General features: G+C 38.3%; 2 protein-coding genes across 2 annotated transcripts; one reads left to right on the top strand and one right to left on the bottom strand.

The window, feature by feature from the left end:
* The first annotated feature begins 529 nt into the window (after window positions 1-529).
* LOC131790416 (SPARC-like) lies at window positions 530-6,380 on the top strand. The gene is made up of 5 exons (XM_059107624.2): window positions 530-873; window positions 3,875-4,121; window positions 4,942-5,102; window positions 5,247-5,427; window positions 6,058-6,380. The coding sequence occupies exons 1-5, from the start codon at window positions 814-816 to the stop codon at window positions 6,081-6,083; spliced, it is 675 nt and encodes a 224-aa protein (XP_058963607.2). The 5' UTR covers window positions 530-813; the 3' UTR covers window positions 6,084-6,380.
* Window positions 6,381-6,395: 15 nt separating this feature from the next.
* On the bottom strand, window positions 6,396-12,658 carry LOC131790417 (tetratricopeptide repeat protein 19, mitochondrial). The gene is made up of 10 exons (XM_059107626.2): window positions 12,332-12,658; window positions 11,319-11,419; window positions 10,258-10,428; window positions 9,856-9,894; window positions 9,492-9,548; window positions 8,781-8,842; window positions 8,423-8,509; window positions 7,743-7,878; window positions 7,089-7,251; window positions 6,396-6,782 (listed from the first exon to the last, which is right to left on the bottom strand). Exons 1-10 carry the CDS (start codon window positions 12,582-12,584, stop codon window positions 6,658-6,660), a joined length of 1,194 nt encoding a protein of 397 aa, XP_058963609.2. The 5' UTR covers window positions 12,585-12,658; the 3' UTR covers window positions 6,396-6,657.
* Between the last annotated feature and the right edge of the window lie 42 nt (window positions 12,659-12,700).

Here is a 12,700-nt window from a genome sequence, read left to right as displayed (position 1 = left end):
TCCAGTTAATAGACGATGACAATTTACAAAACAAACAAAGAGTTCAAATTGAAGTTATACCTTCCGGCAGTTATGCTGAAGGAGTAATTTTTTAAAATTCCCTTCTGGAAGGAGAAAATGGAGTTAGTTTCCGCGCGATGTTGGAGTGCGCTTTTCCGGTCAGTAAAAGTCTTCACTTTTGCAGTCTCAAATAGTCATAATAAAAAGGTTTATTATACGGTTTTCTCTTGAGGATGAAATTTACACTAAAGTGATTAGTGTAGAAAAAATATACTGGCGAAACTAATTAAACCTTTTTTTGGCCATTAGGACATCGGCACTGCAGTAAGATAACACAATCTGCTCAAACAATTAAAAACCATCAATGATTCTTTGTTGTCAAGAAATTGTTTCTGTAGTTCAGGTACTGTAGACTTGGTCTTCGACTGTCTGTGCCAACAATGACAAGGACGAAAGAAAACAGAGATAAAGTCTAACCGCAATAATTTATCTCGATGTTATCAAAAAAACTTCCTCTGGAAAACAAGGCAGGTTAGTACGATTGCTATGCGAAGCTGTGGGAATTCTCTCGGCAGCCAGTGGTTGATCAGATAAATGCTCTCCACATCAAATAACTGAATTGAGAGAGCTTCCGCTCTGATCATTTCTCATGTTACATAGCCATACCAGACTAATAAGTGAACGCCTCTTTATGATAAAAGCGAAGTAGCGGAGATATTTTCAACGCCCTGGCGTGTTGCGAGAAGATCATTTAACTTGGAACATCAACAGAACTCTAGGTGGCGGCTTGAATCCGCAACGATTTGGAAGAAAATGGAGACCGAGAGGCTTTTTTACATCTCCGTGCTTCTGTGTTTATTTTGCATCTGCCAGGTGAGCACGTTGAATGCCTGTTTAGAATGAACTCCTTGCCGTCTTTATGATACTATCGATTAGGAGGGTTAAGAACGAATAAGCATTGATGACAAAATCTAAGTGACAAAAAATTAACTCCCGGTGTTGGAAACCGACTTAGTGAAGCATTACTGCGCGGTTGTTTAGGAAGAGGCTTACCTCAAATAATGCTGGATAACTGTTTTTCTAGAGTGAATTAATCGATCGGAAAAGCTGCTTTCTTCGAGGGATGTAAAACAAAATGCTCAACAAACGGACGGGTTTTTTTCGTCCCAAGCCACACTTATGGCGCCCCATGTGTACTAAGCAGAATCATTGATATCTGACCTATTTATGGTAATTCTGACTCACGGACTAAATCAGAACCTTCCACCTCGAGAGAAGCTGCATTTTCAAGTGCATTGATAATCCCTGTGTGAGAGTTTGCACGATCAATATTTATTCTTACAGATATTTAGAGATTGATGTTTATAACTTTTCTCAATAAGAGCAGAAACAATAACGTTCCTTGTTAACAGATTTCCCTTGTCGATTGACTAGAACACATTTTTGTATTGACCAGTTTCTTAACTCAAAATGGCCGAGCTTTTGCAAAGAAAACATACCGAAGAATTTCCTTTCGCCTAGTGTAAACACCTCTAAGTACCTTGGGGAATTTTGAAAAATTAACAAAAATATCAGTGATTGATGATTGTTATGACACTCAATCAAGACAAAGGAGGTCAGTTCCTAATTCATCTGGAACCTATCTCGCCTACCTCATTAGTTTCAGAAGTCAAATTTAGAGGAAAATTCCACCTCTCGATACAAACGAAATTCCCTTTGGTACAGGTTTTCCTGTTGAGAGCGAGTTCGTACTTTTTTTGATTTAATATCGATTTATACAGTTAACTGGAACGTACATTTTTCGTACCGTTTAGGAAATCATTATCCATAACCTGTAAGCCAGCTGATTTCTTGTAAAGGAATCCATAACAGACTCTGAGCTGGATTCTGTCTAAAAAGCTCTTGAAAGTTATTGAAACCTCTTGAGTTTTTAATGGGCGTAAAATAGAATGCTTGAGTAAATGCCTCAAATCCTCTTGATATTTTGATACCGAATACCTTTGAATCATCGGAGGTTCTGGTATTCGATGAGCTGTTTCTGCTTTGATTTGCAAATGTTTTGCAGCGTTTTTTAGATTTTTTCATTGTTTTTTTTTAAAGCATACTAGCCTACTGAGATGACTTACTGGCATGTGAGGGTATAAATGAACTCCAGAAACTCTTTTGGGTAGAAATCTTTCAACACAAATACCTTTGCCGCTTTCATCGCTTTCACAGATCATAACATAGCGATTTAAATTCAATGATTAAATTTCTCCAAGGGTACCTTGTTGTGGGCCTGTCTACAAGATCTTAAAATTCAGCCAACATGGAAACCCAAATGCCCGTATAGTGAAGATAAACCTATATTTATCGGAAATGAGGTATAGATTTTTTTAAAATGTTTTTTCTATAAGGATTGCAGCAATGATAAAAGACCAGCTGTTTCGTTGATTGCAGTGACCCAGGTCATAAATTCGTTAATTCTGCCTGGTTGTTTTCCAAGATATGACAATATGATAAGTAATATTTTTAGAAATTTTAAGGATTAACCCGGCTAGATACATGTTTTTGCCACGAAACTTCTTGAATGTAATGCGGTAAAATTTGAAAGACACCGCCATCAGCGACCTTAAAGCCGCAAAACTTTTAAGTTCTCGAAGTGAATTTTCCCTTGACTTTCCAGCAACTAATAAAAATTACGTAGATCGAGGTTTTAGGATCCTCGAATCTCTGACTTAAGACTTCTTGCTTCCTGCTTCCCTTCTCTTGTTCTAAATTTGTTTAGCATGTTACAAATCCGCTAAATAGCTCTCAGTCGTCTCGAATATCAAGCTTAAGCGGTCGGCTTTAAGACCTATCAGGGTGGTCTTTGCACATGGGCGTGATACCTGATCCACTCGAGAAAAACACATCTCCCCGCAGCTTTCTTCCGGACACTGGACAGAGAAATGCAAATGACTCATGATAGACTTTGAAAAGTCAGTCTATCTAGGCACAATAAATCCGTAGCGCGAGTCTAAAAAGAATGGCTCATGAAAGACTTTGAACAGTCAGTCTATCGCGGCACAATTATGACGCAGCGCGAGTCCAAAAGGGAAATACCTCGCTACCCCGGAACTCGTAAACATTTTTTTCGTGGCCGTCTGCTACTACTGTCTCTTCGAATTGATTATTCGATGTTTAGGCTTCTGGAAGAGGGGGGGAAGGGATTTAGGCTGTAGTTGCGCTTGATTCTTTAATCGCTTGAGTTTTAGTCGACCTGGAGCTTGGTGGAAAGGACGTGACGGCTAGAACGAGGGGAACACAAGGAAAGGGGCGCAACGAAAACAGAGCGCCTATTCTTCGTGTGGTCTTCCTTCGTCCTTCGTCCAAATAAAGTGGATCGGAATGAAAGTATCGCTCGCATGCAATTAGCTGAAGGCAACCATTTGAAAGTGTCAAAATTTCGTGCTTGTTATATTTAAACAGACAAGGTGCTTGTCTCATAAAACGACAATCGGAAGTGACTGGTTATCTCCACGAGAAAATAACTCCATTATTTTCTCATGCAATCACCAAACCCAATTTACCTGAAAGTATTGTAAGAAAAAATTCCAATTCGGGAGAAGATTCCAGGACTTTTTATCTCGGCAGGTGGATATTTCATCACCCATATCCTGTTTTTCGCCCTTAGAGGGCTGATTTAGACAGCAAAGTTTGTTTCGCCTAGTTTCTATGATCTGCGAGGTCGTTTTGAGAGTTTTTTTTTAACGGTGGAGCTGTAGGTACCTGGAAAAAGGAGATGGAGGCTCGAGAAATTCACATTAACAAGCTAAGCAGGATATATATAGTTTAAAACGGATTAAGAATGCTGTACCACCACAATGCGAGCCCATGTATTTTACTCTATCAGGTGCACGGACAGGACGAAGATCCTTGTAAGGGTGTGGTCTGTCCAAGGGGGCGAATGTGTGTGTCCTCCACGGACAGCGGTGAAAGCTACACTACTTGCGAGTGTCCAGAAGAATGTTCATCAGACTCTGAACCGGTTTGTAGCTTTTATCATAGAGAGTTCAACAACCGATGCGAAATGCACAGGTACGCATGCGCACACGACCTGACAATGAAAGTAATGAACCAAGGAAAGTGTCCGACAGAGAGTAAGTGAAGCAGGTGTTACTTAATCTACCAGTTATCTTGTGATAAGTCGTTGACGAAGATATACGAGTTTAATTAATAGAAGAAAGTGAGAAATCATGAAAACCGACAAGTCTTTTTAACCCTCTGGTTTTTCTCGATTCGTATTTTTCCGTTAGTTTTTTTAAACGTTTACTGTTGATTGCATGAGATTCATGAGAGCTTAAAGCCAGTGACATCCTAACCGGTGTAGGGTGAGAAGAATGGTAGGAAGGGTGGAAGTGTTGTTATTTTTTCTTACTATCCTCTCCCCTCCCTCCCCCCCCCCCACCCACGCGCTCTGTACTCGAAACTTCAACAATTTCAATTTGTCGTAAGTGATTAGGCGTTAATCCTTTAACTCCCATGAGAAACCAAGACAGAATTTCTCCTTACAATACCAATACAATATCAACCAGATAAATCGTGAGGAAAGAGAAAAATATTAATTAGGGGATAATGAGTTGATCTAATACTAAATTCTCTGAACTAACATTAGAAGAATTGTATGATTGAAAGTAAGGAGAATTACAAATTTGGTCTAGGAGTTAAAAGGTTAAGGAAACACAGACGGTTAACTCTGTACCGACTTAAACTCGCGATGAGGCCTTAATTCAGTTTGTAACCTCGCGTAAGAGGTAGAGGGCAGGCGAGAACTATTGTCGATCCCTTCTGTTCAGACTTCCCCCAGCAAGCCCACAGGTTCCAAAGGCGCCCTATTTGTGTTTTCTCAAGAATTTGTCACGTCAAAATGCGATGCAGTCAGAATTAATGGTTGAAACGCATAAATGACATCTTTTTCAGATCAGTATGCCTGTTCAGAACAGTTTCTGCTTCAGTTCCCGACTCGCTACCTAGAATGGATCACAATCGCACGAGAACATTCCATAGACCCCACCACCTCGTTGGACTTCAATGCACGAGCCGACGGGCTCACTGAAGACGAACGTAAAGAAATTTTGTCGGTGAGTGCGTACTTAGGGGTGAATCCAGAAATTTTTGATAGGGGGGGAGGGGATGGAAGGGGTTGACTTACAAGTTACTCAAGACAATCCGAAGAGGGCCTCGCATCATATCCTTTATTGAAATTTTTTCATCTTTTATTTCAGTGGGAATTTGAGTACATTGACCGGGACAAAAATAACGTTCTGGATACAGCGGAAATTCAAGATGTATTTTCTGACGTTCTTGATTTCGAGCCATGTCTCTATGGCTTTCTCAAGTCGTGTGATCTAAACGAGAAAGAGGGAATTGATAAGCGCGAATGGGATTTCTGCTTTCCAAACACAGGTATTTCTAGAACAATCAGAAATATTCAAACAATTCATTCCTAAAGTAAAAAAAAAATGTTTTCTCGAGCTGTAGAGAAGCTCGTATATGGTATACCACGCCTAAACGTTTTCTGTGGTTTCTTAATCTTGAATAAATATTGTCGTGCTGTGTTACGTTATGTAATGTTACGTTACCGCGGCTAAGTTGTGTTATGACAAGTACTCAGGTACTTCGGTTATTAGAGCATTACACTGCGTGCAGGCCCTAATGATCAGCGCTTCGGTTCAAATGTTCCTTCGTCCGCCTTCTGGCGAGACATCCGCAGTCTGCAAAGGGTCTGTCATTGAGTATTAGCCAGATTCCCGGCAAGCCTCTCCCCGACTCGTCGCATATTTCTCGAGGGGCAGAGAAAGGCGCGTCTCGCATGGCTATTATTGGCTATTTTCAGGAGAATTCTTTTGCTATTTCAACATCCGAGCCGGAACGCGTAATCGTAAGAACTTCATTTCAAATCGGCAAGGTTGACGCAGATGTTTCTTTCTGTCCCTCGCTCGAAACAGATGTTTGAAGTCTTTCGTGGTACTTTATCTTAGTGTATGGATCACATATGGGAAAATGTTTACATTTCAGTTTTTGTTTACTTTTCAGGTACTGCTTTCGAGACCAGGAAATGAAAAGGCTTCAACTCACGATTTGGAAAATACATTTTTGTACAATTTGTTTGACTGGGAGATTGCTGAATTTTCTCATAATGTTACGTTAAGGCTGGAAGAGCCAAATTTGTTGAACGTTTCAGTTTGTGTTTCGTGCTTGTCACGAACGCTATTAGATGTTTAGTTAGTTCATGTAGGTCACGGAATAAACACAGGCAGACGGGCACAAAAAGCAGATATGTTCACTCCTTCCCGTCCCTACTTTTCTATGCCTCTGACCATTAGAAATTACTAAATAAACGAGAGACTACAATACGAGCGCCCTAATTGGTCAAAATCCTATCGTTTATTGCACCGGTAAACCATAGAAACACATTGCCCTTTCTATCGGTTCACCGGCGTAAAAAACCCATTTAGCTCTTTCTTTACAATTTTTTTCAGTGTTCTCTCGACATTCCGCGCCGGTAAACGGATAGAAAATGTGGTCTATTGCTTGAGCAGCGCTCTAGTTTGTCAAAAAGCGTCCCATTACTGTAACATCTCGACCTCTCTAAAATTCTTCTTTTCTAACAGAATCGACACAATTCTTGATTCATTATGAGGGACTACTGTCCATCTCAGTCAAACTGTTATGAATCATTTCTTTAGTTTCTTCGTCCTTGGCTTCGTTTGCTAGTTTCAGCGCACTCTTCAAAGCTTCCTTAGCTTTCACTACATTTCCTGAGGGGAGACAAAAAAATTTTTCAAAAATCATCAGAAAGGGTAAGGAAAAGGGAAGAGTCCGCCAGAGAAATTGTGCGGGCCATGGTGTCTTTAAAAGAAAGGTACACCCCTTCGTTTTTCTTCAGTTGAGCAACCTTGTGTGCGAAGGAGAGATCACGCGCGAGAGGATTTTTTTTTCGTACTTTTCCTCTTGCGGGTCACTCGTTCTTCGTGCACGCCTCACCACAAGTACGGAGAGTGTGGCTGCAGGCTAGCTATTCCGTGAAAGAATCAACTCTAATTTATCAATTTTTTAGATCATACCTTCCAAATTAAGAATTGTTCCCAGGTTGGCCATAAACCGAGAGAGATGTGTGCTTTGTGTCTTCTCGGCGATGCGTATCGCTTCTCTAGCAAGTTCTTCTGCGTGTTCATAGTTGCCACTTTCCGCGTGGGCTTTTGCAAGGTTGTTAAGGATCACTGTCGTCTTAATGGAACAAAAATTAAAATCAATCGAAGGGTTTGCATCAACATGAAAAATGATTAATTGAAAAACTAAAAAAAAATAAATAAATAAATAAAAAATACACATACATTTACCAAGACCAAAAAAATAATGCTGGGTATAACTAACAACTATTCACCCAAGTGAAGGTGGCTGGTGACAGTTATTTACCGAGCCACAAAGCGGCGAGGTGGATATCCACCACCAGCCACTAACACTGAGAAGAAGAGTTGTTTAACTAATACTAAACCAGTGAGATATATTAGCACAAAAAGATGAGTTAAACTAATTTGTTCCGGCAATGCGGACGTGAGACAAAACAACAAGAGGGTGGTAATTCCAAATGAGGCATACCTAAAAATATTTCACTCCATGTTGAATCCCTCCGAGAAATATTGTCATTTATTTGCTCTAAGGACTATTGTCAGATGGTTTCCCAAAGACACAATGTTCTGTTCCCCAACTGTTCCTACCTGTTCATGGTCTTCTCCCAACACCTCCTTGGAAATATTCAAGGCTCTTGATAACAGTTGGGCTGCTTGTGCGGGCTTATCGTGAGCCAGTAGATAAGTGCCCCAACCTTCTAGACACACACCTAACAGTGCCTTACTGAAACAAAAGACACGCACTAAATAAGCCAGATAAGAGCGGAATAAATTGTAAAGTTCTTGTTTCGTTACCTTATCTAGGCACTCAAGCCACAGGCACACCACGCTATGTCTACGTGGTTAATAATTGTTGACATGAGACGAACAAAATATTTTAACGAAATTACTTTTGGAAAGGGAGGCAAGGCTTGCAACTTGGTGGCCGCCAGCCGCGACATTCTCTTCCTCAAAAAGTAATTTCATACAAAGACACTTAAAACGGCCCATGAAGGCAAAAAATATCACAAATGAGTTGATTAACATTCTATTTAACGTTATTAAGATATTCAGACCAAGATGTAATTTAGGTCTGCAATTTTCAGAGCTTTATTCATAACCCTCATAGATTTTGTTTGTCTCGTGTCAACAATCATTAACCACGAACACATAGCGTGGTCTGCCAGTGCTCAAGGTACGGGAATAAGTAAAGAAGCTGAAAATAATAACAATAATGATACTGGTAGAACAAACCATTTTTCAATTGCAACATGATTATAATTACCAACCTATTCTCTGTTGTAGCTGGTAGCTCATCCACTTTCTTTTGTATTGTACTGGTAGCCCACTGGAAACCTTGTGTGGCTAGAGCATGCCTGTAAAATAAGAAAGAGTCTGTTGAAAAGTATTGCAAAACAGTCTCAAAAACTGCAAAGTAGGCAATTAATGAATATTTTTACTCGAATGTTCTTAGTTTCAGACAAAATGGGGGCCAATTTTGCTTGACAGAGATGGTAAATCTCTCTGGTACTGAAACCAATCCGTCTGTTAAATTGGTAAACAGCTCACCAGGTAGCCTGCCCCAAATAACAACAACATTTTAAGTAATTTACTTTTCTCTATCTGGTTAAAATTGACTTTACTCACTTGTCTTGATGAGCACATGCAATAGCCAGCTTCAGTGACACCTCAATGACACTATCATCATCCTTTGATACAAAGAAACAGAGCACCCAATAATGTTGGAGCACCACTTTTTTTTAGAAATATAGGAAAGATGGCACACTTGAAGCTTTGTAATGGAATGAGAAAGTATGTTTTTTGTTGGATCAAGAGCTTGGGATAAAGAAAAAATTCTGAATCCCCACAAGAAATTGAAACTCAGAAATTAGGAACTGGAAGGAGACTAAGACTTTGTTTTCTTTGTCCCATGTTTTTGACCTGACTACAAACCATCTTTCTTTAACATGCTTTTTATTAAACTGTTGACCATCACTGCTAAAGCCCAGTAATAACAGTATTTGCGAAACTATCAGTTCTCCTAATGCTTCTTCATACCTAAACATTGTATATGTGTGAGGTTACCAAAAAGCAACAGAAATATTCTACTAATCTTGCATTAAATGTCTCTACTAAAAGTTTTGCCTGAGATTGTCTCTTTCTTTGACAGATACCAACTCTGCCCAACTCTGCCAGAGAATTAATTTCACAGCTGTTAAAATGATGACAAACATCTTTACCATGGCCAATAAATACTTCCCCTAGTTGGCCTTTACAGACATTCCTGCCATAATTATTGAGATATAATTTGTTATGCATTTAATAATTCACAACACTAAAGATTTAATTGCCACTGACCTTAGGAGTCTCCTGTGACAACAGGTCTCTTAGTAAGAGGCGGAAATAATGCTCTGCCTGAATCAAGATTGAAGAAAATCAATGGTTTGAAAGAACATATAATTATGAATGCTTCTAATAGCTACAAGCTCAAAATCTGTTCATCCATACATTGTCCAGCAGACAGTTAGTGAGAATACTCAAACTCATCAGGTGCAAGATATTAACTCAATCAAACTTTAGATTCTCCTAACTAGTTTACAAGGAAATGTGTAGCAGCTAGAGGGGAGAATTAACAACCAGATCTTGGAAGTTAAAGGGTTAAACTATGTTTCTGTCAGGTTTCAAAAACAACATGCTCAATAAATGCAATGGCATATGGTACCTCATTCCATCTCTGAAGCTCAAATGTGAGATTTGCCAGCTGCAAGTAGAGACAAACACATGAATAAAGTTATATAGAGTTCGAAATACAAGCAACTTGGCTCAATAGAAAATAGGACAATTTGGTTTTCTCAACTGAGTTTAAAATGCAAACTGGCCTCTGTAAAGAGTTTCTATAGCTGATGTTTTGAGTGTTAACAAAAAGATGGAGTGGTTACTGGTAACATTCAAAATGTCAACTTTGAAATCTCTTTATAGTGGTAAATTTTCCATTGATAGGACCAAATTATCTTGTAATATGTCCCACTGACACAGCACCAGAGATTGTTTAGAAATTTATTGCCTTTTGAAAATAGGATACTTTCAACATTTGATTCAGATTTAAAAACCTTCTTGTTCTTACCTGTTCCAGTACATAAGTGAGGTACTTTTGCACTTTTATTGTATCCTTGTCATCCAGATGAAGTTCTTCACCTGAATCTTGCTTAATTTCTTTAAGATAATCATGTATAAGATCAAGAGCCTCCTTCAGCAAAATGATTGACTGTGTTTTGTCTCCATCTAAAGCTTTTTTCTATTAGAATAAAAATTGTTTATAAGTATGTTGGGTATAGAAAGGATGAAAAGATTCCAGTATTTTGGGTCATTTAGCTCTTCTTGATCAATATATAAGTCTTTAGTTCGGTGAAAAAATTTTCTGCCAGCCTAATGGTACAGAACAAGACAGTGAAAAAGGAATTTCTCTTCACAGTTTCATTACTATATTGCACAGTTGAGGGATGAGAGGACAAAGGAGTATCAAATAGGGGGATGTTTTTTAATTTAACCCTTCAACACCCATGAGTGACTTAGAGAGAATTTCTCCTCACAGTATCAATACAACATCAAGCAGACAAGTGATGAGAATAAAAAATACAAATTATGAAATTATCAGTTGATCTGATACCAAATTCCCAACACTAACATCATTAGAATTGTTTGACAGACAGTTAGGATCTTAGGAGTGAAAAGGCTAAAATCAAATTCTCAATGCCAAATCTTTTAACCCTTTAAATCCTATGAGTGACCAAAACAGAATTTCTCCTTACAATTCCAAGACAATAGAAGGCAGACAAGTGATGAGAAAAACAAAAAATATCAATAAGGGGATCATTAGTTGATCCAATACCAAATTCTCCAAACTAACATCACAAGAATTGTACAGTTGACAGTAAGGAGAATTCCAAATGAGATGTTGGGAGTTAAAGGGTTAAAATTACAAAGAAGAGAATTGACATTTAGATGTGTAGATTGCAAGGATTAGGAATTAAGTTTTTGCTCAGTGTGGAATTTCACCTTCACACTCCTAATCAGTAGTCCAGCACCCTACCAATTCACCCCAGCAGCCAGAGTCAAAATTGCAGGAAGTCAAACTAACATCTTTCAGGAGTTAATATTCATATTCAGAGTCCTATGTTTTCTTACCTTAGCCATCTTTAACTTGTTTTGCAAGCTTGGGGGGCTCCTTTTGCCATACAGAACTTTTTCATATTGTGTATATGTAAATACAAGAACACCACCCAGTGCTGTAATAACAAACATTGATCTTAAAAATTTGCTTCTATAACACTGAATATATGTTTCAGTTAAAAGTGAAATTCAATTTGACATAATTTCAAACTAGATTCCTCTGTTCTTTATACATTACCATGATCCCTTAGATGAGGAAAATAAAAATCGAAGCAGTTGGAAATAATCTTCAATCAGAAACTCTTCTTAACCCATAATAAATAATGCTGATTAAAAGAATCCGTATAGCATTTTAAAAATAAGATCAGAACTATGCTACTTAAGTTCTAGCACATTTGAAGACTGTAATCTTGGTAAGAAACATCTGTTCAGTATGAGACCAGTGACAAGTCTTGCAAGTACTGCCTTGCATGAAAATTCAAATAATGAGGATAACATTGATGGTATGGTGAGGAAGGATGATTATGGTGATATTAACAATACTGTTGATAATTATAATGTTGATAATAACAACTGTATGATTTGATGATCAACATGTAAAAAAACCTCTGGGAAGTCCATCTAGTAAATAACATGGGAAGATCTTAGGCTAATATTCTGCCTAGGTCACCAAAGAGATCTGAAAAACTTAGAGAAGCACTTTCCTGACATTTAGGCATGCTGTGGCTCAGTAACTCTTAGTTTTACTTTTCTGAGCTTTGAACACATTGTTATAACCTAAAGGAAGACAGTACTAAACTTTGTTGACGCATTTTAAAATTAAAAGATATTTCATACAGATATAATCCCCATAGTTCATCATGCATGTAGTATTTGGATTAAGAAAACAATAGAAAACAAAAGATTACCCTTGGCAATACGCCCTTGGTGAAAGTAGTATGCAGTAGATACTGCTATTTTTCCAATTGAAAGTTTTAACTATATCATATATTGCAAACACCTATTGCTTTTAAGGGCGATAGTCTTACCCACAATAATAATTGACCATATTTCATCAGGTAGAGTTTTTCTTATTCTTGTTAGTCGGCTGTCTTGTGATAATTTTGAACACTGTAAAGCTGCCGGAAATGGACGTTTTGGCGGAAAATATTTGCCAGAATTTATCATATGACCACATGTGAAGGTACCTCCTCGTTTACTACATGTTGTAAAAAGTCTTGCATTCGAAATACACCTACTGGTGTCGATTACGAGTTTAAAATATCTACTGACTCGGGGCATGGCATAAACGTACTTTTGTACTAAAGGGATGGAAAATATCTGGAAAATGTGAGGAGGTACAGATCGTCCGCCATATTGGCTTGGTTACGAAGTCAAGTGAAGACCCGGTCACTAAG

The sequence above is a fragment of the Pocillopora verrucosa genome, chromosome 10 (assembly GCF_036669915.1).
Source record: "Pocillopora verrucosa isolate sample1 chromosome 10, ASM3666991v2, whole genome shotgun sequence".
Lineage (NCBI taxonomy): Eukaryota > Metazoa > Cnidaria > Anthozoa > Scleractinia > Pocilloporidae > Pocillopora > Pocillopora verrucosa.
Note: the sequence above shows the minus strand (reverse complement) of the source record. Positions and strands in the feature narration are given on the sequence as shown.

Bases quoted from the DNA above. Each gene is read 5' to 3' on its own strand.
- LOC131790416 (XM_059107624.2), top strand. From the start codon at position 814: ATGGAGACCGAGAGGCTTTTTTACATCTCCGTGCTTCTGTGTTTATTT. The intron at 874-3,874 runs GTGAGCACGTTG...TTACTCTATCAG, and splicing joins GTTTATTTTGCATCTGCCAG to GTGCACGGACAGGACGAAGA. The intron at 5,428-6,057 runs GTATTTCTAGAA...TTTACTTTTCAG, and splicing joins TTTCTGCTTTCCAAACACAG to GTACTGCTTTCGAGACCAGG.
- LOC131790417 (XM_059107626.2), bottom strand. From the start codon at position 12,584: ATGCCCCGAGTCAGTAGATATTTTAAACTCGTAATCGACACCAGTAGG. The intron at 9,549-9,855 runs GTACCATATGCC...ATCTTGATTCAG, and splicing joins AGCTTCAGAGATGGAATGAG to GCAGAGCATTATTTCCGCCT. The intron at 8,510-8,780 runs GTGAGTAAAGTC...CTTATTTTACAG, and splicing joins GCATGTGCTCATCAAGACAA to GCATGCTCTAGCCACACAAG.